General features: G+C 41.7%; 1 protein-coding gene across 1 annotated transcript in view; it reads left to right on the top strand.

Moving 5' to 3' along the window:
• KIF13A (kinesin family member 13A) overlaps window positions 1-27,320 on the top strand; it is a 205,489-nt gene that overhangs the window by 66,886 nt on the left and 111,283 nt on the right. The window contains exon 2 of the mRNA XM_034985737.1: window positions 14,749-14,761. Coding sequence (XP_034841628.1) covers window positions 14,749-14,761 — 13 coding nt within the window. The remainder of the gene's footprint in view (window positions 1-14,748; window positions 14,762-27,320) is intronic.

Below are 27,320 nucleotides of genomic sequence, written 5' to 3'. Positions count from 1 at the left end.
GAGAATCTGAAGCAGACTCTGCACTGAGCTCAGAGCCTGACGTGGGGCTCGATCCCATGACCACGAGGTCAAGACCTGAACTGAAAACAGGAGTTGGTATCCGACTGAGCCACTCTGGCACCCCAGGAAATTTATTTCCTAAAGATCATTCTGGTTGAAGGTTAGATGTAAGGTTAAAGGAATCTACCAAAAAAGATCCAGAACTAGGTCTTAATCCTAGCTTTGCCATTTACTTAGTCTTGTGGACAGTTTACTCCAGTGAGTATGGGGCTAATCAGTTCAACCTCACATTGTGGTGAGGATTGAGCGAATCCAATAAGGTGTTGAGAACTGTGTGTAATGGACAGATGCACAGTAACATTAGTTCCCTTCTCCGCATAAAAATACGTGAGTAAAGTATTCTGGTATCAGTCTCTGGTGGCCTTGGGGACATCCTTACCAACCCCAGTGGCAGCCCCATGAAGTGATGGGCATAGTGTCCAGCTGTAGAAAATTGTGTGTTTCTATTTGAGATTGGTCTGGCCCATTCAAGGGTTGGATTAATAATGGTGGCTTTATTAAAAACTCGTCCGACTGAGATTATGAGTTTAGTCTATGTAACAGATGAACAGATTTCCCCTTTTTCTTGATGCCTTTTGAAGGCGAGAACTAAGTTGCTAATGCAGTACTATTACTGCTCATTTACTCATAATTCTCAGCATTGTATTAGGGAGAGAATCTGCTAAACTTAATGCCTCTTGTTCGTATCTTGGAATCTCAGTTAGACTAAAGACATTTTCTGCACCTGTCAAATTTACTCGGACTTACCGATTGTTTCCTATCTGTGCTGCCGAAGCGAGCACTTTCCTGTTGTTTTGACTCTCTCAGCATCTTCCACAAATAATCAGATTTCCTTTATAATTTTGAGGAGAGCATTTAATTCTCAATAATTCCACCATAATATTGTTCATGAGGTCCATGGTGTGACTTTGCCTAATGGATAAAAGATTTGTTTGTTTTCAACCATGTAAATAGTACGTGCAAAGAAAATGCTATTTAGTATTAGGGGGGTAATAAAAATGATCCACACGGGGCAGCTGTCCTCAGGGACTTTGTAGCATGATTGCGACCTTATTTTAGCAGTCTGAAACCGCTAATCAGTCTCAGACTTTGCCTGTAGCCAATTCTGCCCTGGGATGGTGACAGGCATTGTATACAGGAAGGTTACACATGCAGTGTGGTTAGGTGTTTGTTTGTTTTGGCTTAGGTAAAAAAAAAAAAATTTTTTTAAATCAGAAAAATTTTAAGAGCTATTTTAGGTTCACAGCAAAATTGAGAGGAAGGCAGAGATTTCCTGTATACCCCTTGCCTCCCCCATGCATCAACGTCCTGCCCCAGAGCGGTACATTTGTTACAACGGATGAAGCTATACATCGTAATCACCCGAAGTGCGTAATTAATATTAGGTGAGGTTCACTCTTGGTGTTGTACATTATGGGTTTGGACTAATGTATAATGACATATATCCATCCTATCTTTCAGAATATTGTCACTGCCCTAGAAATCTTGTGCTCTATTTGTCCCCTCTCCCCCCACCCCAGCAATCCATGGCAACCACTGATCTTTTCACTGTCTCCATAGCTTTGCCTTTTCCAGAATGTCATCGAGTTGAAATCATTTAGCATGTAGCCTTTTCAGATTGGATTCTTTCTCCTAGTAATATGCATCTGAGTTTCCTCCATGTGTTTTTGTGGCTTGATAGCTCATTTCTTTGTAGTGCTGTGGCTGAATATAATTTAAAATCAGTCCATGGATCCTGCCTGAAATGCTGTTAGATACATATGGGCTTTAGTGTCCTGTCCATGATGAAGGGTGAAAAAACCCCTCATGCTTCCTAATAGAATCACATTGCCCTGAATGCTTGCCACTGGTATGGCTTTTGTCACGAACACATTGCCAGGGGCTCATAAGCAGCTCCCATGTCTGTATTGTAGATAGGGATGAGGGATGCCATCCTGCCTCCTAAAACCTCTTCCGTATCAGAGATGGGAGTTACTGGAATTGTAACTTTCCCGCCTTCATGCTTTGACCCAGTGTGACTTTGAAATTCAGTGGTCCTGCACAGACATCTGACAGTGTATGTGGGCTACTGAGTCAACGGTGTCTTGGCCCCACAGCCCTCAAGGCGGTGGGTCCTTGAGGCTCTCAAAGTCCACCAGCATCTGTTGTCAGCAGCGGCGGCTATTTCTGTGGCAAGTGGAGAGAAGGAGATTATAGGTACAACCAAGGGCTGAAGGTGGGAGATTCGTGAATCACCTGTGTAACCCTGGTATCTCTAAGGGCTTCACGTATATTAATTCATTTAGCCCCCACATCCAAGGTCCCATCAGGAGAAAGTGGTGGGGACAAAGAACGGGAGCCCTGCTTCTGGAACCCTCCCGGACACGACTCATACCATGCCGTTGTCTGTCCCACTGGGATTATTCGGCTGATATCCCTGCTTTTGTGAAGCTCTTGCGTATAGCATGGTGTTTGGCTCTGACTCCCTAATGTAGAAAATTTCGGTGATCATAAGCAGACTATCGTAAGTGTATGTGCTCAGGGTACAAACTCACATGCATGGAGACTTAATCTTGGAAATGAGAGTAAAACCAGATAGTTAAATGGATGTTTCTTTCCAGCCACATCTTGAAAGATCAAGTCTATTAGTAGCAGACAGACTGAGAATTAGCCCGAGAATGGCCTCACAGAGGTGCTTAATTCTCGATTTTAAATTAAGAATTGGTGCTTTGTGCTGCATTTTTTTTTAAAAGCCTCACTGCATGATACTTTTGAAGACACAGCGAGAAAATTGCCCAAAAGCCATGTTTTCTCTGCTTGGTTTTGTTTTGGTTAACCCAGTGTGCCAGGTTTTGCCCGGCTGGGAATTGCAGCTATGGTGATGAGGGTGGGGCAAGAGCTCGGTGAAGAGTTTTCCACAGAGGTGCCCCTGCCCAGGGGTTTCTTGGAGGCTTTAGCCCACAGCTGTAGTTGGCCACGTTTTGTTAGGAGGAACAACTCAGGTGTGACTTTCCTTGACAATATTAGAAAAAAAGGCAGGGAAGCTGTTATTGATGATAGTGATGACCTGAAATCATGTATCACTTGTACAACTTTCCATTGCTTTGTGCACCCATTTTCATTTTGGAGATACATGTAGACCATAGGAGCATCATTGTATTGGGTTAATAACTACTATGAATATACTTGTGTATTCACCTCAAGGTTTGCATTTTATTGTAATCTTTTTTATTTTTTTATTTTTTATTTTTATTTTTTTAAGATTTATTTATTTATTTATTTGAGAGAGCGAGAATGAGAGAAAGTACATGAGAGGGGGGAGGGTCAGAGGGAGAAGCAGGCTCCTCGCTGAGCAGGGAGCCCGATGCGGGACTCGATCCCGGGACTTCAGGATCATGACCTGAGCCGAAGGCAGTTGCTTAACCAACTGAGCCACCCAGGCGCCCCTGTAATCTTTTTTTATTAACCAGTTGATTATTATTATTTTTTTAAAGATTTTATTTATTTATTTGAGAGAGAGAGAATGAGAGAGAGCCCATGAGAGGGAGGAGGCTCAGAGGGAGAAGCAGGCTCCCTGCTGAGCAGGGAGCCCGATGCGGGACTCGATCCCCGGACTCCAGGATCATGACCTGAGCTGAAGGCAGTCGCTTAACCAACTGAGCCACCCAGGCGCCCTAACCAGTTGATTATTTAGAAATGATACTTCCCTCTGAAATTTCTACTTGGCTTCTGGGCAGCAATTAAAAAAAAAAAACCAAACTTCCAAAGGAACCGTTTCTTTTTGCTTTTTAACTCCAATCCATCAGAGACAGATACCTTTGTAAGTGTTGGAGGAGGGACGGCATCGTGGCATTTTACTTCTAAAGGAGGTGGAGAATGGCCAGGACCTTGGAGGAGATTCTTAACTCCTCCAGGACTGGTAAGAGTTCATGGACCGCCACCCACCCTCTGACTGCACTGTGAGGAGCACGGGGCTGGGAGATATTTCCAGATTGGCCCAGGTAGTAACCACGAGAAAGGGAACGACTGTGTTTTGCTACTCCGTTCTCAATACTTCTGGCCACCAAATGTGGCAGGGTTTCCCTACGCCAACCAGTTGTCTGTTCTCTGTGGGCACTAGCACTGTGTCCTGCAGTCCCATTCAGTTCTGACACCTGTCTACCTGGAGTCATTGTCAGATCCCACAGGCTAGGGGCTCCGTCCCACAAGACTGCCCTCTTCTTCCGTCCCCACCGCAGAAACAAGTGTGAGTCCTAGGTTGTCACCTGCGCATCTGACTGATGGAGCTTCCCACAGCCCCCTCCTCAGGTGTGATAATTCGCTACAGAAGCTCATAGAACTCAGGAAAACAATCTGTTTACTAGGTTATCAGTTTATTATGTTTATTATTATTATCCTGATACAGCTCAAACAGCCAGATGGAAGAGATGCATGGGGCAAAGTGCATGGGAAGGGGCGCACGGCTTCTGTGTCCGCTCTGGATATGCCACCCTCCCAGCACCTCCAGCTGTTGAGCAACCTGGACGCTCTCTGAACCCCACCTGTTAGGATGTTATGAAGGCTCATTATGATTGATGAGGGCAGGATTGATTAATCCCTGGCCATTGGTGATTTTTCAACCTCTAGCCCTCTCCCCTCCTCTAAGGTTGGGTTTTGTAGATTGTAGACTCAACTTGAATGCCTTTAGTTTTGTTTGTTAAAAAAACATCTTAACCAGCAAAAATTTTATTAGAAGCATATTTACAGTTACTAGTGCTATAGCAGAGATGAACCTAGTATTAGGAGAGGTTGGTAACCCACCGGCTGGTCGATTGGGTCCTTTGAGCAGACTGCACGGAATACAAATTATTTGCCAGCCATTTGATGCACATCAGCGGGCTTTAGTCGTTCCAAGTAGAGAGTCCCCACTGCATATCTTCCTGCTGAGTGGAAATGGTATGGCCTGTATCGTTAAAAGCCACATCTTGCTAGGTGGCAGACAGATTATACACAATTGTGCAGAAAGAAAACGATTTAAAAATTTAGCATTTTATTATATCATATCTGCACACTCTTTTTTTTTTTTTAAAGATTTTATTTATTTATTTGAGAGAGAGAATGAGAGAGAGAAAGAGAGAGCATGAGAGGGGGGAGGGTCAGAGGGAGAAGCAGACTCCCCGCCGAGCAGGGAGCCCGATGCGGGACTCGATCCCGGGACTCCAGGATCATGACCTGAGCCAAAGGCAGTCGCCCAACCAACTGAGCCACCCAGGCGCCCCATATCTGCACACTCTTATAACCCTAAAACATTTTTTGGAATCATCCGAATTTTAAAATAGTACCACTAATTTTATAAGACCTGAATTGATAGGAAAGCTCCTGTGGTAGTTGTAAGGTTTTGCTATTACCCTCTTTCAGAAGTTTATTGCTTCTGTTATTAAGTTGATCGTCTTTATTGCAGAAGATGTTTTTGACAATGACTAACAGAATGGCAGTTTTTGTTTTGTTTTGTTTTAAAATCCCCCTGTCTCATTATTTCAGTGGATTCAGTAGTGAACCGTACATATTCATCCTGGCCTCCAGGACGCATCTCACTGGTACTCACTTGAAAATTCAAATTGCCACTTTAGGAAAGGGAACCAAATCTGTTTGCCTCTTTGGGTTCTGGTTCTCCTGCTGACCTCTGCCCTTTTACTGCCAGTTTCCTAGTCCTTCAACAGTACTTCCTGGTCTTTGGGCGAGTGGCATGGTGAAGAGCCATTACTTAATAGACTGAGAAAATACATGACAAGTTTTTAAATACGAGGTCATTTTTTAATAAAGACTCTCTTAAAAATTTACCCCATTATTCCTGTGGCCACTTTGCCATCTGTCATGGGAGTTTTACTCATCCTGTAGTTGAGGGCCGCAGGACCGGGATAGACGTCGGTTGTGATCAGCTTGATGAAGTGGGCTCCAGGGTTGGTGCTCATGCATCTGCTCTTGATTCTTTTCTAGAAAATTAATATAGTTTAGTTCTTAGGAAAGTGTCCAACTTTACACATGTTTATCTAATTATTTCCAAGGGGTTTTCTTTCTATTCTTTTCCTTCCTTTATTATACATGTTTAAAAAAAAAAACCCAAAACAACACTTTTTTTTCCCTTAAGGGATAAAATCCTGTTTTAGAAGTGTTACAGGCACAAATCACTGTGGCGTTGGTGGTATGCATCCCTTGGGGTCCACCATCACTGAAATAAACAGAGCGGCAGGGCACCTTGCAGAGTCTGGGGTCCCCTCCCACCTGGCCCTCACTGCTGCCGACCCTCCCAGGCATTCTTCTCTCACCAGCAAAGATGCCTAGGACTCAGTACATGTTGTATTCAATTTAATGCTTAAGGATTCTTTTTTCTCTAAAACTAATTTCTGAACACTGAAAACATTTTGAACTTTTTTAAGAGAGTGTAATGACATCCATATATCTGTCAGTTGTGTTCTGACAGTTATCAGCATTCTGCTCTCCCTGTTTGAAGAGCGTTATTTTTAACGCTTTAACATCATGAATTTTCTCTATCACCAAAAAAAAAAAAAAAAAAAAAAAGTCGCTCATTCTTCAGCTCTCAGTAACTTTTTCCTAGATGAAACGGATTTGAGCTGTGTTGGTATTTTGCGTGTATCATCCTGGAAGGCTGTTTGTTGTAACAACAGCACTAGCATCTAACATTTATTGAGCGAAGACTGTGCGCTAATGGGTAATGTTAGCCTTGCAGTGCATGTCATCCTTCGTCCTGAAGGAATGCTCTTCTATCCCCATTTTATAGACACAGAAACTGAGGCTCAGAGGGATTGAATAAACTTGCCCAACGTCAACATAGACAGATGGTGGCAGAGCTAGAGTTGTCTGGCTCCCAGTCCTGACCCTTCACCACTATCCTGTTTTACTTAGAGAAATTCCAGGGGCGCCTGGCTGGCTTAGTCAGTGGAGCGTGCGACTCTTGATCTCAGGGTTGTAAGTTCGAGCCCTGCGTTGGTTGTAAAGATTACTTAAAAAAAAAAAAAATCTTAAAAAAAAGAAAGAAATTCCACGTAGTCATGCCATAAGGATGTAGTGCAAATATAGCAAAAAGAAAAAAAAAATCAAACCACAAGTCTTTCCATTCCAGTGCAAAATGAATTGGGTTTTTTTTGTTTTTTTTTTGAGTTTTATGGCAAATGAAAGCAGGTTAAGTGGACCGATACTTTTTTAGAAGAGGTTGTTTTCTGTAAAGGAATATTCGGATTATTGGGATTTTATTACACATGCGTTTGGAATTAGAATTTTAAACTCACAACATATTAAACGTTAAGATAATTAGAGCCGTTTTAGCCTCCATCCTTCTCCTGAGGTTAGCCTTAAGGTCTGGACGAAGTCCTGTGTGCGATCACCCCGCAGCACCCAGCAGTGGCTCCCTCCTTGCAGTCATGGCGGGGAGGCTGGGCGGGTGGGGCATGCCAGTCAGCGGGTCTTACCAAGTCCTCCTTCAAAACGTCTTTTGCTCTCTCCTTTCCCTTCTACTGTTTCTCTTGCCTCTGCAGTGGTGTCAACTTACACTATGGCTGGTGCCCCTTAGGGAGTCGTCAGCATGTACCTCTCTGCTGCCCTCTCTGAGGGGGTCTCCCTCACCCCCTCCTAAAACGCATCTAGCCGTGTTATTCTTTTTTTTTTTTTTTTTTAAGATTTTTTATTTATTTATTTGACAGAGACATAGCGAGAGAGGGGACACAAGCAGGGGGAGTGGGAGAGGGAGAAGCAGGCTCCCCGCAGAGCAGGGAGCCCGATGTGGGACTCGATCCTAGGACCCTGGGATCATGACCTGAGCCGAAGGCAGACACTTAACAACTGAGCCACCCAGGAGCCCTAGCCGTGTTATTCTCATTGCGCAAACCATCCATCGCAGTTGCTTCTGGAAAAAGTCAACGTCAGCATGGCCACCAGTGCTCTGTGCACTTGGGTCGCTGTGTGTTATTTCTCCTTTATTGCTCTCCATTACCTTGGTCTACCTGCTACTACCTGAACTTGTCCTGTGCTCTCCAACTTTGTTTCAGCTGTTCGCTGCCTAAGATTTGCTCCCAGTGCATCTAGGTGCTCAGTTTCCTGCCTTCCCGAGGGAAGTGGTAGTTTGCAGCCTCCTCATGCCACGCTGCCATAGCATCCCTTTCCTGCACGTAAAAGTCATTTCTCCTTTGAGATTCTCCTCTATATTTATAAAAGATCTTGGCACAGACATGGCTCTAATTGATACCATTAACCATATGGCTTGAACTCACAATCCCAAGATCAAGAGCATGCTCTATGGACCGAGCCAGCCAGGCACCCCAGTAAGGGCTGTTCTGTTTCACAGGTGTACTGCTATGACCAGGTCAGAGTTTAACACCCTGAAACACACTCTATCCCTGACATACTACATCTCGCTCATTGACTGTCACATCTTCTCTTCCCACCCTCCAGCATCTTTGCTCTTTACCTTTATCCAGACCACGGGTTTCTCACCTCTCTGTTTTCTCCCAGTCTGTCATCCTCCTCCTGACTTTACATCCTTCCCTACTCAACCTGGGCCCTATTGGGTCATTCCAAGGAACCATAGCAGCCTCTCACCAACTGCCAGGGTTTGTGTTCCTGAAAAGCACTACATTTAGCAAAATCCATAGGTGGCAAGATCAAAGTCTTATAGGAATAGGGGACTAAGAGAAGCACAACTGGAAAATGATATGAAACATAGATCTTAAACCCAAGAGATTCTAGAAGATGTGCTCTTCCAAAGCAAACCAGGTATATTGGTGTTAAAAGTCTGCAAAAGTCTGCTCTGATCGGTGACACGCCCCTTGAATGGGTCGGCTTCTTTGTTTGTTCCAAAATTTTGCTGTAGCTTCCTGTGAGCTTTTTAATCTGCTAACTCGTTTTTAAAGCTTTCAAACCAGCCTTCGTCATGGAATTTGATGTTTTGACATTCGCATTCTTCTTGTGATAGGTTTCAAAGGCTCCTCACAATGGGTATGTAGCCCCTTCTGCTTTTATAATTCATAGGCGTGCTTCTTATATGTTTTAAATGTATAGATATATTAACTTGTTGGTACACAGGCATGTAAACCTCTCTTCAAGCCGCAGACAATAAATCCTGGTTGAGGAGAACCTTTATACCCACCTATTTGACAAAACCCCAATCCCATAACACCCTGTGTCCCAGCGTCTCTGTTTGTGTTTGGCAACAGAACAAGCCTACAATTCTCTGGTCTTCAGGTGGGCTGTGTGCTCTGATGCTTTTTGCACAGAGTTCCCCCATGGGGATGCCATTGCTTTGCCTTGTCAGGTTGGTGACTCTCTTTAGCCTTCTCAGTTATCCTTCGGGTTTTCTCTTCCGAGAACCTTCCCCTGTTTTTCAACTGATCTTGCTGTGCACGTCACATTGTATTGTGATGTGTGTATATAAGTTCCATTTACTGTTCGAAAGACAACATATCCAGTTGATTTTTGTACTATAACAAAGTAGCACACAGTGGGTGTTAAATATTTGTTGACCGAATAGAGCTTTGTTCCTGTCTGTGCCGGGACACTTAATTACAGTCCGCTAGGGTCAGTTATACACATATGTATGTGTCTCTCTCACAAGATGTTAACCCTCTTGGATCAGAGAGCATCCCTCCTTACCCTGAATATCCCTCAAAGTACCTGTACTTTGCAGCAAAGGAATCAATACTCAATAAATACTTGCTGGTGAACAGAGTACTTGGACAATTGAGGTGACTCAGTGTTTTGTTCTCCGTGTGAGAGTGGAAGAGGTGATCAGGGACTTCATGAAATACACGTCCTTGGACTCATCTTCAGGAGTCGGGTATCATCTAGCTGTGTATCTTTCAGATGGAGGTTGTGGCCATTTCTGACATTCAGTCAGTAAAGTAGTTAACACATGGAAGATAAATTCCTCTTTCAGAAGAAGACCCTGATCCGTCATGTCTCCTGAAGCACTGACTCGTGTTAGGGCTCATGCACGTTGGGGTCTTTGGCCATCTAACTTCTGAGTAGCTAACTATAGTTGATAGGGTACGAATAATGGACAGAAGGCGCCTTGTCCCATAAATCTTCCAACGAGAGGTATGAGGAAAGAACTATAGCTATATAGGGTTATTGTGGTCATATGCGATTTATACTGCTTTATTTCACGTGTGTGTTAAACTTCCCATGTCTGGACTACCTACTAAATTAAGGACCAGCTCCTCATTTCAAGATCTGGCCCAGCATAGGTCCACCTTATCTTTACAGTCCTGTTTCCATGTGTGTATCTTCTTTAGTCTTACCAAACTGCCTTTCTGAACTTAGTTGACATCCGAAGCTTTTGAGGGTTTGACCCTTGTTAACATCCGATTGAACTTCTCTATATGAAATGCTGGTCTAGAGAAATAGCTATTTTTAAATAAGTCATTGGAAACAGGCGACATTTTCTAACAATCTCTGAAGTCCTCACTACTATTAAACGCAAGCAGTCTTGCCCCCAAATTTTGGGATTGTGGTGGTACTCTGAAGAAAATCTTCACATCTGGATTATGTTTAACTCAATAATGTAAAAAATTAGTTCTGAATTGTTGTAATGCCTTCAGTTCTGTATGAGTATGTGGGATTGGGAGTGGAGGTCATGGAAGTAGCATGTGGCGTGACCTCTGCTTTCAGGGAGTTAAAATTTTAAGGATACATGAGATTAAAAGATAGACGGAATTCCTGAAGGCTACAGTACTTGATGTGTGCCAGGAAGTGCTAAGCTGTTTTGTTGACCATAGAGATCCTGGGGTATCCTGTCAGCGGTGGTGAAGGCCAAGGTGGTCTCAAACAATGCTTGAGGAATTGAAATAGTTGAATTGAGCTTTGAGCCGTGTCTTGGAGAGCGGGGAAATTTGTTCAGGCAAACCGGGGAGACAGAAATGGCGTGAAGGCATGGAAATGACAGGGACTGCGTGGTGAATGTACCTGGTGTGAGCGACCTTGAAGGGATCCATTGACTTGCTTATCCTGAGAAAGGCAGCTTTGGTGTTTTGCAGAATAGAGCTACTATCACGGCACCTCCTTTTTTTCTTTCTTTCTTCTTCTTCTTTTTTTTTTTGGAAGTGGAGAGAAATCAAAATTTATTTTCACATATAACAAACGTTAGGGAAATTTGTGAAATGATATACTTATTGAAAATAGTACATTTGACTTAAAAATCACTTCCTTTTTCATGGACCATACAAAATTATGAAATGGCTCAAATAATTCCCACCAGGGTTTCTAACATTATATATTACTGTGAAACATTTCCTGAGCAGGACGAGATTGGGGACATTCTAGTCCAACCCCCTCATTCTGTTTTATTTCATTCTGTAAGTTTTGCATATGATCCTCAGGTGACCTGGCACACAGAGACCATATACAGAATGGCGAACATTTATTGAGGGTGAATTGAGTGCCAGTCCAGCATGCACCTCCTTCTTTTCTCTCCAAATCCTGGGATCTAGAAACACAACCTTGTTGGCTTCTGAAATGTCAAATTGTGTTCAGTTTATTTCTTTGGAATACACACTCAAAAAAATCTCACGATAACTTACAGAGGATCACATGACTAGAAACAAGGACTTCTTTTGAAGATGAATGAGAAGGTGGACAGTGGAGAGTTGTGGTTGGTACACAGACCTGTCCCTGAGTGTCCATGGAATGCTCCACTTTCTGATGAGTCAGCAGCCAAGCCTATGCCTGTGGGTCAGTGAGGTCTGTTTGAAGGGATGTTCTTTGTGGTTGATTGAATGTTTGCTTGGCCAAGGATGTTGCCTCTCTCTGAGCCATGCCGGTATCTGTAATAGGCTGGACCTTACTGAGGGTTAGAGGAAACTCTTTGTTGATACGACTTCATTGATACAATCAACAGAGGCCTTAGTTTTTAAAAATATTAATATTGATTATGTTTGATAGATGGTTTATATTATTCATCCTTTTTCGTATATATGTATGAAAAGTTTTATCTTTACATTGTAGTATCGTATTAGTTTTTTCAAAGGATAGCAAACTATATTTAGTTATAGTATAAGTATTACTTATATTGGAAAATTTTTTCTTCACAACTACCAGAGAATGTCATGTAGCCTCTGGGGATTGGGGTAGTAAATCATGGTTCTGAATTAGGATGACCTTAGTTCCTGGACTCTTAATTCACATCTCAGGAAAGGTTTACCAATTAACAAAGTATAGTTGTAGTACACTAAGTGACTTGCTTTTCCTTCTTTAGTAAGGGTCTTTGTTCTAAACTAAATGATGAGTAAATTTGGATAGCATCAGGTCCATTTAGTGACTTCCCTTTTCCCCATTCTCCCTAGTCTCCATTCTTTTTTCCTTTTTTTTTTTTTTTTTAAGAGAGGGAGAAGAGGGGAGGAGGGAGCAGAGGGAGAGGGAGAGAGATCATCTTAAGTAGGTTCCACACCCAGCGCAGAGCCCGACACAGGGCTCCATCTCACGACCCTGAGATCAAGACCTGAGCTGAAAACAAGAGTCGGATGCTTAACTGACTGAGCCATCCAGGCGCCTCTCTGTTTATTCTTAAACAATCCTGAGAAACACAGAAAAAGGTAGCAGAACCATATTGCCATTCCCATATGTGCTGTCTTTCTAAGTGAAAGGGATATATTTTTAAAAATATTTATAATGCTGAAATAAGATTGGTTCCTAAGAAGAATAGGGAAAACCACATTGGAATGTCAGTGAAGATAGGATAGCTTTATTGTTAGCTCAGGAGGTAAATATACTACTGGTTACAGACCAGCACCTGTTCTTTGCTGCTGCAGCTGCTAATGACACAGTTGTGCATAAAGGAGGCACAGGAAAACTCCGGAGAGATCCCTGGGATTCCTCTTAGCACATTCTACCCCATTAGGTTGCATGACTCATCGTAGCCTTAATGTGGAAGGTTTATTTTATTAACTGGGTCTATGCTGTTTCGTATGATTGCCTTATTATAACCCCAGTGACTTGTCTGTCCTTTGTTAAATAAAGCAGTGATTTAAATAGCTTTTAAAAAGCAAAGCAAATAAAATAAGAGAAGGTTTAGCCAAAAGTACCGTGCATGATGTTTTCATTATGGTTCTACCTGCTCAGAACAGATGCCTTCCAGAGCAGTGTTCCATTTAAGGAAGATTTCTTGGCAGAAACCTCAAAAGTTTAAGCACTGAGCAAAGATCCCATTGCTTTCTTAGATTAAAAGCACTCGTGCATTTTTCTTATAACATTCACAAATGTTTATCCTGTTTGAAAGGGTAGACAGAATGTTGAGACTTACTTGATGGCAGAGATACCAGTTTTTCTAGATAGGGTTCCCCTCTAAAACCTGAAGATTAAAAACCACATTCCCATTGTGCCTAACTGTCTGAGGTAATGACCTAAGGGATCCTTTCAGCTCAGTCATAGAATTCCAAGATGATTTTCCAGCTTCATCATTATAGGAATGTCATGATTTTCTTTCCCTAGATTTAGACCTTTAGAGTTGTCTACCTGATTTGGGAATCCATGGACATTCTTCCCGTGTTGCTGAGCTCCGGGTTTTATCTAGGGCCCTCAGAGCTCTGTGCAGAGTTGTGGGCCCAGTGCTGGAGAAAGGTCACCATGCTATTTTTGCCTGTACCTTTTGATTTCCATGCCCTCTGTGCTTGAAAATCCATTTTGTTATCCTCCAGATTTTATTCCTTGTGAAGACGGAATAAAGCCATGGGAAAAATTCCCTTCTTTCTTTCTTTTTTTTTTTTTTTGAAGATTTTATTTATTTAACAGAGAGAGACATAGCGAGAGCAGAAACACAAGCAGGGGGAGTGGGAGAGGGAGAAGCAGGCTTCCCGCGGAGCAGGGAGCACGATGTGGGACTCGATCCCAGGACCCTGGGATCATGACCTGAGCCGAAGGCAGACGCTTAACGACTGAGCCACCCAGGCGCCCCAAAATTCCCTTATTTCTACTTCACAATAATTTCACAGTTTATGAATGGATGATATTGGAGGTTGATTAAAAACAACCACATCAGGAAAGCTACGAACTGTCAAAGGATCGCATTGCATAATCATAGTTCAGCTTTTTAATTTGGTATACATGGAAAACATTTGCAGAGCAACTCAGCCTACTGGTTTGTTACTTTGAAAACTGTTTGCTTTTCAGAGTTTTCTCCAGGTGGTAATTTCAGTCATTTTTGAGAAATGGAAAAATTAAAGTTTAAAAAAGTGCATGTGTGGCTGGTAGTGGGAGAAGGATATAACTTGCTCTGAAATTTCTCTTCGGTGTTGAAATATGTGAAACTTTTTGAGAACCATGGCTTTTATTTATTTATTTTAAAGATTTATTTATTCATTTGGGCGTGGGGAGCAGGGGTAGAGGGACAGAGAGAATCTCAAGCAGACTCCCCTCCAAGCCTGGAGCCCATCGCGGGGCTTGATCCCATGACCCTGACATCATGATCTGAGCCGAAACCAAGAGTCGGATGCCTAACCGACTGAGCCACCCAGGTACCCCATTAAACAAATATAATAGTTTATCACTGCAGGCAGTAAAGTGAATTTTTCTTTTCATCTTTGTAAAATAGAGTACCTTTCAGATCATGTTATCAAAATGCTGAGTTTCCCTTATGTTTTTTTCTCTTTCATTGCTTCCCTCTGATGTGGCTGCTGTGTTGACAACCCTTTCTACTTCTGCTGCTGAATTTTTGTTTCCATCATTAAGGAAACCTCCCAAGGTAAGCAGTGATGCGGAATTTGGCATGCATACTAAGTATGCAAATATCCAGGACTTCATCCATCACAGTAACCCATGTGGAACACCTCTCCCATTGAGAAGAAAAATCGGCATTCTAATTAAAACTTAAACCATGAAAAAACAATTTATGTCAGTAATGACACAAAATTAGAATGCTCCTCTACATTTGCAAAGCACTTTCATACATTATTTCATTCTTAGAATTAATGCTCTGGTCCTCAGAGCGAAGCTGTCAGCTTCCTGTTTCTGTTTTATTGATGATGAAATGAGGCTCAGAGAGTGAATGGTGTGTCTTATTTTACACATTGGGTAAGTGGAGAAGCTGGGACTGTAGAGTATCACCACCTAGAAAATGGAAAGAGAAAACTGGTAACATCATGGAATGATTGTTGACTGGACAGATGAACTACCAAGAATAGTTGGTGGTATCAGGGAAATTCTCCAGACGTTCAGATAGTGTTTTAGCTGCCCACCAACTCTGTGTGCTCTGTTAGAGTTTCTAGCCCCTCACAAAGTCCACTGACTGGAGTTGTTCTCCTTGCTCTGGGCAGCCTTCAATGGCATGTTTACCAGGGGAGTAACCCATAAGTTAGAGAGTAGGTGGGGAAAAAGAATATGAGAAGGAGGGGATCTGAATGATCAACTCATGAATAACTGAAGGCTGATTTTGTTACTGGTGAGTATTTTATTGGGTATAAAAGGGACACTTAGTGCCAAAAGGAAGGATAAATTCAACCAGTCCCTGACCAATAATGCTGGTTATAACTTTGGTCTCTGAGATGGAATCAAGACAGGCTAAGCACCCCCACCCCCCATTACATGGTCAGAATCTAAGACATGCTGGGGAGGGTAAGGCTTCTAGAGTAGATTTGGCTTACTTGCCTCTCAGGCGATAAAGGAAAATCTAGCTTAGCTCTTAGAAGTGGAAACCCACCAAAATGTTAAATGTTATCCTTTATGTTTACTGAAGGCAATACAGGAATTGTCCTTGGCACTAAAAGTTTCAACTCCAGCAAGGAAGGTACATATTGAATAAATAGTATGAGATCTTTTAAGAAAGAGGAAATATATGATGTTATAGAAATGTAAGCACTGGCCTCTGGCCAACCCTGAGGAATTAGAAGGTTCTCCCTGAGCACTTACTGATTTGGACATAGTCCCAAAAAGCTGCAACCAAAAAAGTGTCTGTGCTACTCAGAAAGATGTGAGTTCCCCTAAGTAGCTTTTCCTTTCCTTGCTTTTGGTCCTAGAAGTTTCAGAACAGACTGTCGACCTTGTGATTCATTTAATTCTTTCCCCACACAAAAAGGCAATGAAATCCTAGGCAATTTGATATATGGCTCCTTAGTGAAGGAAAAGCACTGAAATAAGGGCACAAAAATACATTTAAAAAAAAAAATCACTAATTTCTTTATACATAAAGATTTTCTGGGTTATTTTCTATTCAGTATATAGAGTTTAGTGGTTTCCTTAAGTGTTCTGTTGATAGTTCCTAAGAAGTATCATGAAATTTTCAAAATAAAATCAATGTGAAGTCACCACATTTAAATATATGTATTTATGCATGTCATAAGGCACATCTGAGAAGTATAAAGCTGGTCTTGAAATAAGTGACACAATAGAGTGTTATTTTGAAAAAAAGACATTAAAATAAATAAGGTCTTTTCTTGCAGAAACTGTAAACATTGACAGCAGACAGGAGGGAAAAGTGTTAATGATGATTACATAAACGAAATTTCATTGATTTTAAACAATGAGATTTTTTTTGCAAATGACATATCTGATACAGGGTTAATATCCAAAATCTATAAAAAAACTTATCAAACTCAACACCCAAAAAACGAATAATCCAGTTAAAAAAAGGGCAGAAGACATGAATAGACATTTTTCCAAAGAAGACATCCAAATGGCTAACAGACACATGAAAAGATGCTCAACGTCACTCACCGTCAGGGAAATACAAATCAAAACCATGATGAGATACCACCTCACACCTGTCAGAATGGCTAAATTAACAACACAGGAAACAACAGATGTTGATGAGGATTCGGAGAAAGGGGAACCCTCGTGCACTGTTGGTGGGAATGCAAACTGGTGCAGCTACTCTGGAGAACAGTATGGAGGTTCCTCAGAAAGTTAGAAATAGAACTACCCTGCAACCCAGCAATTGCACTACTAGGTATTTACACAGAGGATACAAAAATACAGATTTGAAGGGGTATATGCACCCTGATGTTTATAACAGCATTAGCAACAATAGCCAAACTATGGAAAGACTCCAAGTGTCCATTGACTGATGAATGGATAAAGAAGATGTGGATATATACAATAGAATATTACTCAGCCATCAAAAAGAATGAAATCTGACCATTTGCAATGACTTGGATGGAGCTAGAGAGTATTATGCTAAGCGAAATAAGTCTGAGAAAGACAAGTACTATGGGATGTCACTCATATGTGGAGTTTAGGAAACAAAACAGATGAACATATGGGAAGGGAAAAAAAAAGAGAGAGGGAAGCAAACCATAAGAGACTCAATAATAGAGAATAAGCCTGAGGGTTGATGGAGGGAGGTGAGTGGGGGATGGAATAATTGGGTGATGGACATTAACGAAGGCACTTTTTATGATGAGCACTGGGTGTTATATGTAAGTGATGAATCACTAAATTCTCCTGAAAACAGGAGAATTCTCCTTGGGTAGAGAACATAGGCACAATTTAGTATAAAATCAATTGTGTTAAAGGCCACAAGAGGCAAAATATTTGTGGAAATCATAGGATGAAGGGTCTCATTCTGACTTCTGCAGATCTGAGGACAGCTAGGACTGAAACTAATACTAAAAACCTATGCTTGAAGGCACTGGAGAAATTCCAAGTTAGTGAAGAATTACCAAATCAGGATCCAAGAAATGGTGGAAATTTAGAGAGGTGAGCCTGGTTTTTGAGTGTATGCCATTCAGGTAGGGCAGCTTAAAGGCAGAGCAGTGTTTCTGACAGCCTCATGGGATCTGGGGAGCCTAGGAGGACAAAAGTGTTGGAGTTCGGAGTTTACCAGAGGTGGAATCCTTGGTAAACTCTTTATACTTTGGGTTGGCAGAGTAGATTGAGATGCAGCCTTGGCTGAGGTATAAAGATGAAACAGAAGTAAACCTACCTTCACATGGATTACCATGTGGTTATAAGTTCTTTGTGTGATCCAGGAAGTCTCAAGCACTAAAATTGGATCAGAGTGATCCTAGAATGGAGGTTCCCATAGGCACCTGGCAGAAGCAAATGTAATCCCAAGTCTCTAAAGATTCCACAGACCATTTTAAAAATACAATGTCTGGCACACAATCAAAGATAAAGAGGTGTATTACAAGATAAGGCAACATGGACAGGAAATAGCAAAAATAATAAAAAGTAGAAATAGACCCACAGATGCTTCAGATGTTCAAATTGTTAAGCATGAACTTTAAAGTAACTATGCTTATTATATTTAAAGTGATAAAAGATAAAACTTTAAAGTGTTGAGGAGGACAGAAATTATAAAAAATGACAAAACAGATTTGGAAAATAACCCAGTAGAAATTCTTACCCTGACAATCTCAAAACCAAAATTAAGTTCAGTGTTAGGGTTTAGCAGAAGACTAGATCCAGCCAAAGAGAGAATTAAATGACTAGAAGATAGGTTAGCAGAGATAACAAAATGAAATACAGGAGAGACAAATTGTGTGGAGACAACTGGACATTAGCATGCACAGAAATGAATTTAGATATAGACTTTATATCCTTCATAAAAATTAACTCAATGTGGATTATAGACCTAAATATGAGATGCAAAACTGTAAAATTTCTAGAAGATAGTGTGGGAGAAATCTAAGAGATCTTGTTGCTGATGACCTTTTAGATGCAACATCAAAAGTGTGACCTGTAAAAATAAAATTGCTTAGTAGAATTCATTAAAAGTACAAACTTCTGCAAAGGCACTGTGAAGAGAATGAAAAGAAAGCCACAAACTGGGAGAAAATATTTGCAAAATACATCTGATGAAGGACTCTTATCCAACATATTAAAAAAAAAATCTTAAAATTCAACAGTATGAAAATGAACTACCCAGTTAAAAGATGGGTAGAAGACCTGAACAGACACCTCACCAAAGAAAGTATACACATGGCAAACACACACACATGAAAAATGGTTAATTTCACATTAAAACAACAATGAGGTGCCACTGCATCCCTGTTAGAACAACTAAAATCCGGACACATCTGACAATACCATAGCTGGTGAGGATGTGGAGCACCAGGAACTGTCATTCATTGCTGGTGAGAATGAAAAGTGGCCACTTTGGAAGGCAGCTTGGAAGTTTCTTACAATGCTAGACATATTCTTATCATATAGCTATGTAATAATGCTTCTAGGTTTTTACCCAAATGAGTTGAAAATTTTTGTCCGTACAAAATCTATATGTGAATGTTTTCAGCAGCTTCATTTATAGTTGCCAAAAACTGGAAGCAACCAAGATGTTCTTCAGTAAGTAAATGGATAAACAAACTGTGGTATATCCATACAATGGAACACTGTATGAATTATCAAACCATGGAAAAAACATGAAGGAACTTTAAACACATATTGCTTAGTGACAGAAGCCAATCTGAAAAGGCTACATACTGTATGATTCCAACTATATGACATTCTGGAAAAGGCAAAACTACAGACATTACAAAAATTATCATGTACCTGGGACAGTACCCATAGCACATGGAAGCTACAGAATGACTGTTGGAAGTGTGAGGAAAGGAAAGAAAGAAAAAGAGATCTGCTGGAGCAGGAGGACACTCACCAGTGTAGCACAAAAAATGGTTGGAGTCCAGCTAAATTTTTACTTCCCTTCACTGATGGACAGAGCCACTTTGCTAGAGATTAAGCCAGAGAACACTGTCTGCCCTGATTCCATTCTCAAGAAAGATCCAAATATCTGGCTAGTCCATTATCCAGATGCTTGTTTCTGGCCTGAACCCAGAGTTCCCATGAGATCTTACAAACTGCACTAGAAACATGGATTCTCTTGTCATTGATTTGTGTTTTAAGGAATATTTTTTTTGTGTAGTTTAGGCAGTTGTTGAAATTTTGTCTAATTATGTGATGATGGTAAATAATGATAGTCACCTACTTGCAATATGCACTGTTTCTACTATGTATAAGGATCTTGCACATTTTACTAAGAAATATTCTAAGGTAAGAGTACTGATTAGGAGAAGGGAGGGGGTGTCATTTTGAATATTTGGTTAAGTTAGCACCATTCCTACCCAGCTGTTGGGCAGGAAAGGTCTCATATTCTTTATATTCATCCCTGCTACTATACTCTTAGAATCCCATTTCCGTTGTTACTATTAATAGTATCTATCTTTAACTCAGTACTTAAAATATGCCAGATTCACTTTAAATCTAAATTAAATTCAGTGAAAACTTGGTTGCCTTCAAAGAGAAAAAAAAATCAGCGGTTGCCGGGGGAGTGGGAGGAGAGAAGGGAGGAACAGGTGAAGCACGGGATGTTAGGGCATTGAAACCATTTTGTATAATACTATAATAGGGGATATATGACATTATGCATTTATCAAAACTCATAGAACTGTGTAGCTCAAAAGAGTGAACCCTAATGTAAATTGTGGGGGTTAGTAGTTAATTATTTATCAGTATTGGTTCATCAATTATAACAAATATTACACACTAATCAAGTTATTAATAGATGAAACTGATGGGGGGTACCCAAAAAAGAGGGGGTATATGGGACCTCTGCACCATCTGCTCAGTTTTTCTGTACATCTAAAACTGCTTTAAAAATAGTCTAATTATTAAAAAAAATGTAAATTTATCATACCAACAAAATGAAAAAGGAAAACCATGTGCTCATCTCAGTAGATGCAGAAAAAGAACATTTGACAAAATTTAATACTTATTTATGATACAGACTTGAAACAAGCTAGAGATGCAGAAACTTAATGTGGTAAATGGCATCCATTCAAAATCTATAGCTGTCATCATACTTGGTGGTGAAGGACTGACCACTTTACACCTAAGATAGGGAATAAGGCAAAGATACTGTTTTAGCCACTTCCATTTAGCATTGACTGCATGTCCTGGCCAGTGCAATAAGGCAAGAAAAAGAAATTAAAGATATTCAGATTGGAAAGGAGGAAACAAAAGCATCTTTATTTATAGGCAATATAGTCACATACTTCGAAACATTAAGAAATCTCCAAACAAGTTCCTAGAACTTACAAATGGCAAGGTGGCCAAGGTCAAAATACAAATTGTATTTTTTTATACTCGTGATAAACAATTAGAAAATAAAATTTAACAGAAACCCAATAATTTACAGTAGCTTCAGAGACCTTCAGTACTTAGGGATATACTTAATGAAAAGCACACAAAACCTTTTTATTAAAGCCTCACATATATTTGGTCATTTGATTGTAGATGGATCTGCCAAGAGAAGAGTGTCAACTGTGTTCATGGAATGATAAGGCACAAAGTTGGACATGAAGGGGAGTCTTGGGTGGCTCATCTAGAAAGAGGTTGAATGCAAATCCAGCTCTGGAAGGCCTTGATGCCAGGGTTGGCCCCTTGATACCTTCAGTGTCTCTCTACCGCCTATTTTGACCAAAGCAGTGGGCTAGTTGAGGCTCTGTTTCAGTAGGTTAATGTGAAAGCAGAATATAAAATAAATTGGTTTTGGTTGGAGGAGGTAGGCAGCTGGAGATGCATTCCATAAAATCTGCCAGAAAAGAGGTAATAAGGGCCGGGGCTGATGCAGTGCCAGGGGACTGGAGAAGAGGAAGGGTCACATTATCAAAATGTTGCAGAAATAGAGTATCCAGTACTTAGATCCTGAGAGCATATAAGAGACAATATAACAAAGAGAGTCAGAGTGGACTTTGGAGTTTGAAACAGAGTGACTGACAATCCAGCAGGAACTCAAGAAGAAAGAGCTGGTTTGGTGCAGGGAGAAGTTGATGGGTTGGGTTTTAGAATGGGTTGAATTGGGAGAAATTGGCAAAGCATCTGATATCGACGCCTAGCGATTATGCAAGGTTTGCAGTCTCTGCCCTAGGAAGGTTGGGGAAAATCTGGTAAGGAGGAGAGAGGAGGTGGAAGGAAGAGGTATCTATTATGTTGTCAAGGAAGAGAGGATTAAGAGGAACAGAGGACATGAGAGAATAGGAAACTGGGCCTTGGGACTCATCCTGCTCTGGAGAATGGGGAGAGGAGGAAGAACCAATAAAAATAAAGGGAAACCAGACACTCACTGTGGCCCGGCTGGTGGTGGTGGCATCCAGAAGGATACTTAGACACTGGTTCTTTCCAAATTAGGTTTCTTTTGTTCTAAAAGTTATTTTTTCTAGTGTTAAGGCCAGGAAAAGATGAAGCTATTTCTCTGGTTGACTTTTAAAAGTTAGATGGAATTTTTTTTTTTTTTTTTTTTTTTATAGCGTGTGTATGTCGCATGTTAGGATGGAAAGGGAAATTTGTATTTGTATAAATTGCCTTATGCTATGTATTTGGACTTTTCTCTTTGGCAAGTGTTAAATTTTGTAAGTGTGTACTCCTGAACAGAGAGACATTAATTTTAGCGTAGTCCAAGCACATACCTTTAATCCTCTTGCCAGTAGCTCTTAAGCAATGTTTATAGGAGTGTGTCCTGTTTCCCTTAAAAAGAAAGCTTTTAGACAAACATGGAGACACCTGCTTTATGCCTCCTTGTTAAAACAAAACAAAATGAAAAACAAAGAGGCTTTGCCTCCTAATTTTCAGTGTGGAGGTAGGTGTGTTTTTCCTTATCAGTGTGACTAGTTTTGTGTCCAGATTTTTGTCTTAGATGTATTAATTGCTTGTTCGTTCAGCCACCTTCTCATAAACTTTGGATTTTGGCAGGAGGTGGTACAGAGGGAGAAGACACGTGTGTGTGGAGAATCACTATCTAATTATGCCAGTATGCATGCTCTGTTGCTGAAGAACAGGGAAATGTCCTCAGTCCCAGTAGCTTTGCCTTTAGAAAGGAGCCGGTTCCAGTTCTCCCTTCTGGCCCTCAGAATGTCTGGCACGTTCTAGGAACCTTCACTTCTCATGCGTTGTCATGTCTGGCACAAGTGTCTTTCCTGAGGAGCTACATTGAAACACACAGAAAAACAAGTGAATTCTTCCTCCTTTTCCTGTTTTCTCCTCTCTCTCAGTGTTTATTGAACACCCTCCGTGTGCCAAGTGAGCACTGCAGGGCTGGAATAAGTTTCTGACCTCAGACCATTCAGACCCTCTTGTTCAAAGAGGAGATTGATGGGAAGGAGTGAATTTGGCCAGAACCATCCAGTGACAGAGCTTGGCTCCAATCCTAGGCCTTCTGATCGCCTGTACTTTCTGTTACACCACGTGGGTGTAAATCAGGTTTTCTGTTTGTTGAGTTTTATGGAGCAAAGATAGGAGGAAGCAATAAGAACGAAGAGTTTGGGGAAGATGTAAATGTCTGCAAGATCACTTCCTTTTTTACTCAGTTTCCTTTTTTTTCTTTAACTCTTCATCATTATGTTTAATACCTCAGAAATGCATGATTTATTTGAACAATTTGATGTTGTTAATTAAACTCACTTCAGATGTTTTTTTATTTTATTTATAAGTGTGGTTAGGAACTACCGAACTTCAAGGTGTTCGATCCCTCCTATATTTCCATAATTTTGTTGGCAAATCGTGAGCGGAAGAAAATGACATTACAGTGCAGGTGTAGTAGTATCCTTTGAAGAGTCATACCCGTGTACCAAAAATCTGACTTTGTAGAAATTGCTCAGAAGAAAGGAGGGGACAGTCTTACGATGCACAGCTTATGCCATCTCATTCGCTTTTCACAGTTTATGACTACTGTCATTTTCTGTTGCCTCTCCCACTTCACTTGGTGACTTTCTGAAAACCAAGGGTTGGCCTCAGCTGAGAGGAGTTCTAGACCTACGCTGTCCAGACAGCCGCCGTGCAGCCATGTGGCTTTCGAGCATGCGCCGTGTGGCTGCTCAGGACCGAGATGCGTCACACATGCAGAAGGCACATCAGATGTCAAAGACTTAGTACGAGAAAAAGTACATAAGGTGAATATTTTGGATAGATCAGGTTAAATAAAAAATACTAAAATTTGATTTTATCTCTATTTTTTTAATGTGTGTCTGAAAACAGTTTTAAATTACACACGTGGCTCACATTATATTTCTGTTGGACGGCACTGTTTGCAGCCAAATGCATGGCTGAGGATGGACCATCTTTTCAGCATCCGTCCTGAGCCTTGTGCTAGCTGCCGTCAGGTAAATGCAGCAGCTCTGCAGCCATCGCTCACATTTCTGCCTTTATATCTGTGTCTCGGAGTGGTGTACTGCACAAACTCCGTGTGAGCATCACCTTCCTGCTGTGTGTTTTTCCTAGGAGTAATTTTTTTTTCTTATGCTTTCAAAAGTCATTTAGTAGACAACTATTAATTGAGAACATTGGTGAAAAGTCTTGTATGAGAAGGTTGTAGGGTTCACGAGGTGATTAAACCCGTGGTCCCTGCCCTCTACAAATCCAAATGTAGAAAGGAGGATTAAACCTTCAGCCCCAGGATGCCTGGGTGGCTCAGTTGGTTAAGCATCTGCTTCGGTTCAGGTCATGATCCCAGGGTCCTGGGATCGAGTCCTGTGTTGGGCTCCCTGCTCAGTGAGGAGCCTGCTTCTCCCTCTGCCTGCCACTCCCCCTGCTTGTGCTCTCTCTCTCTCTCTCATTCTGAGAAATAAATACAATCTTTAAAAACAAATAAATAAACCTTCAGCCCTGTAGGTAATAGAAAATAGATTATGATAAACATCATTCACTGGTTCAATATTTTATGAGTTCCGAGGAAGAAAGGCTTCATAACTACAAGTGGGGCTCGAGGAGGATCTTCACGTACGGGTATGATTTCAAAAGGCAAAGATATGGGATAGCAATCAAGATGTATTTGAGGAACAGAAACAAAGTAATTGATGTTAAAGGAAATTGTTTCTCTAGTCACAACACTGATCTGAACATGTGGCATTTCCACAATAAATGATTCTCTAATTCTCTTTGGACAACAAGTGAATATCCTATAAGGCAATTCAGCTTTGACACTCGCCGTCCAGAGCTAGCCCAGATGGCACAGGTTAAGAGCTCAGTCCCAGAAGACTGCCCTCACTTCAGGCACAATAATCACAAGTAGTGTGTCCCCAAATTACCCGTACTTCCCTCTGACTTTGATACAAATCAGGGCTTCCCAGGACGCCCTCCTCAGCTTCAGTAATTTGCTAGAATGCCTTATTATAAGACTCAGGGACACATTTACTTAGGTTTACTGGTTTATTATAAAGGGTACAGTTGAGCACCCAGACAAAGAGATATGTAGGGCTAGGTCTGGAAGGGTACCAAGCACAGGAACTTCTGTTCCTCTGGAGTTGGGTTGTGTCACCCTTCTGGCACACGGATGCATTCACCAAACCTGGAAGCAGTTTTAATGGAGTCACGTGGCCAGGCTGGAGTCATCTGTAGCAGTCTTGGTTCACTTCATAATAACCTCTTTGCGTGTGGGTCCCCTTATGCTACGTGAGGCAGCAGTAACAGCCTTGAAAGTTCAGTGGCTTGAAACAACCAAGGTTTAGTTCTCAGGTGCTCGGTGTCAGCTGAAGTCTGTGGTGGCTCTGCACCACGTGACTCCAGCCTGGCCCCCAGGCCGAAGGAGCAGCCCCTGGCTGGGATGTGCTCTTCCTGTGGCGGAGGAGAGAGGAAGAGAACCCTGCGGTGGTCTCTTCTCTGGCTCGGGACCGCAGCATCTCTTCCTCCACGGTTCATTGGCCGAAGCGAGTCGTGTGGCCGAGCCTGCTGGCCGGAGGTCAGGAATCCTGTTCCTCCGACCAGAAGCACTGCATTCACATGGCAGTAGGCAGGGCTGTGGAATCTTCTTACTGGGAGGACAGCGACTAATCTGGAAGAGTAGGACAGTCCACTACACTGTGTCATTCCAGGTCACATTTGTAAAAAAAAAAAATCCCAAGAAACAAAAAATCCTCAGAAACACGGTGCTATATGTTTCTGTATTGAAATTTCTTTCTTTCTTTTTTTTTTTTTAAGATTTTATTCATTTATTTGAGAGAGAGCACAAGCAGGGGGAGGGGGAGAGGGAGAAGCAGACTCCCCGCTGAGCAGGGAACGTGGTGTAGGGCTCGATCCCAGGACCCTGAGATCATGACCTGAGCTGAAGGCAGACGCTTAACAACTGAGCCACCCAGGAGCCCCTGTATTGAAATTTCTGTAGGCTCTGCCTCTCCCCTCTCTCCTTCTCCCTGGCGTTGTTCAGAGCCAGATGTGCCCAGTGTAGTTGTGTGCTTCTCCAGATGCCCAGGGATACAGCTGACAGGTACCAGATGCACAGACTACAGGTGCCAGGATAAAAAGAGATCCATCTCCCTTGTTTCTTGGCACTGGTCCATCTCCAAATCCAGAACAGTCAACACCTACTGGACCAGGCAGACTCTCAGGAATCTCCCACCTCTGGGCCTGGGTCATCCCCGACAGAGTGAACTCTGCCAAGCTTCCCAGTTTGATCTGACTGCACAATAAATGTTTACAATCCCTGGAGTACGTTGGGTCCTCCATGTCTGGTGACCTGGGGCCTTGGAGTCCACCCCACCGCCTCCTCTGTGTGCTGGACAGAGCAGGGGTGATAGACACAGGGGATGAGCTACTGGCAGTTCTAAACCAGACCCAGAGATTGCTCATGGTAGGCGATGTCTGGGTGACTCAGATTCAATCTGGGTTTTATTACTTCTTTTCCTTTTTAATGAGCAACAACCATCATTTATTAGAGACTGCAGATAGGATCGTGCATTTATTTAGTTTATCTTTTGGGCTGTTTTTGTGGATGAAGAAATACTCTTGTGTTAAAAACACCTGAATCACCCTGTGAATGTGTTGTTGGCGAAGTTATCCGGGTGGCTAGTTTATTTGAGGTGGAGCAATCAGAGCATGAAAGAACCAGAAAGAGAGTAGCCCAGATTGTACATCTGTGACCCTCCCCCTCCGTCCCTCAGCCTCTCGTGAAGCAGATTTTAGAACTGAATGCTAAAGGGATTAAACATGACGAGAATGGAGTATTGCAATGAGTTGGAATTCAATTAGTACTGCATTGCTTATGCACCACTGGTTTGTACGTTTACGGTGTAAAATGGGAAGCTCTGTGCTCTGTTATGATATTGGTCTGGGATTGGGAAAACTCGCTCCTACTTTCAAATTTATTGAAACTCTGGATGGTTTTTGCTCTTGGTACCTCTTCCCACAGGCCTTTAATACTCACACCCTTCCTTTAGTCCTATATTCAAGGGTGACCCAGCCTAGTTACTTCTTCCTTTACCATCTCTCATGTTTTTTTCTTCTGCTAGTAGTTGGGAGTCTATCAGCTGAAAGTGACCGGAACTCAAACTAGATGGATCGTAAGATTAGAATGAGTCTGAGATGTCTGGACTCAAGGACAGGAA

Source organism: Mirounga leonina, unplaced genomic scaffold (assembly GCF_011800145.1).
Source record: "Mirounga leonina isolate KUSES-001 unplaced genomic scaffold, KU_Mleo_1.0 Mir_366, whole genome shotgun sequence".
In the NCBI taxonomy this organism is placed as follows: domain Eukaryota; kingdom Metazoa; phylum Chordata; class Mammalia; order Carnivora; family Phocidae; genus Mirounga; species Mirounga leonina.
The sequence above is the reverse complement of the archived record's forward strand: the minus strand, read 5'-3'. Positions and strand labels throughout refer to the sequence as shown.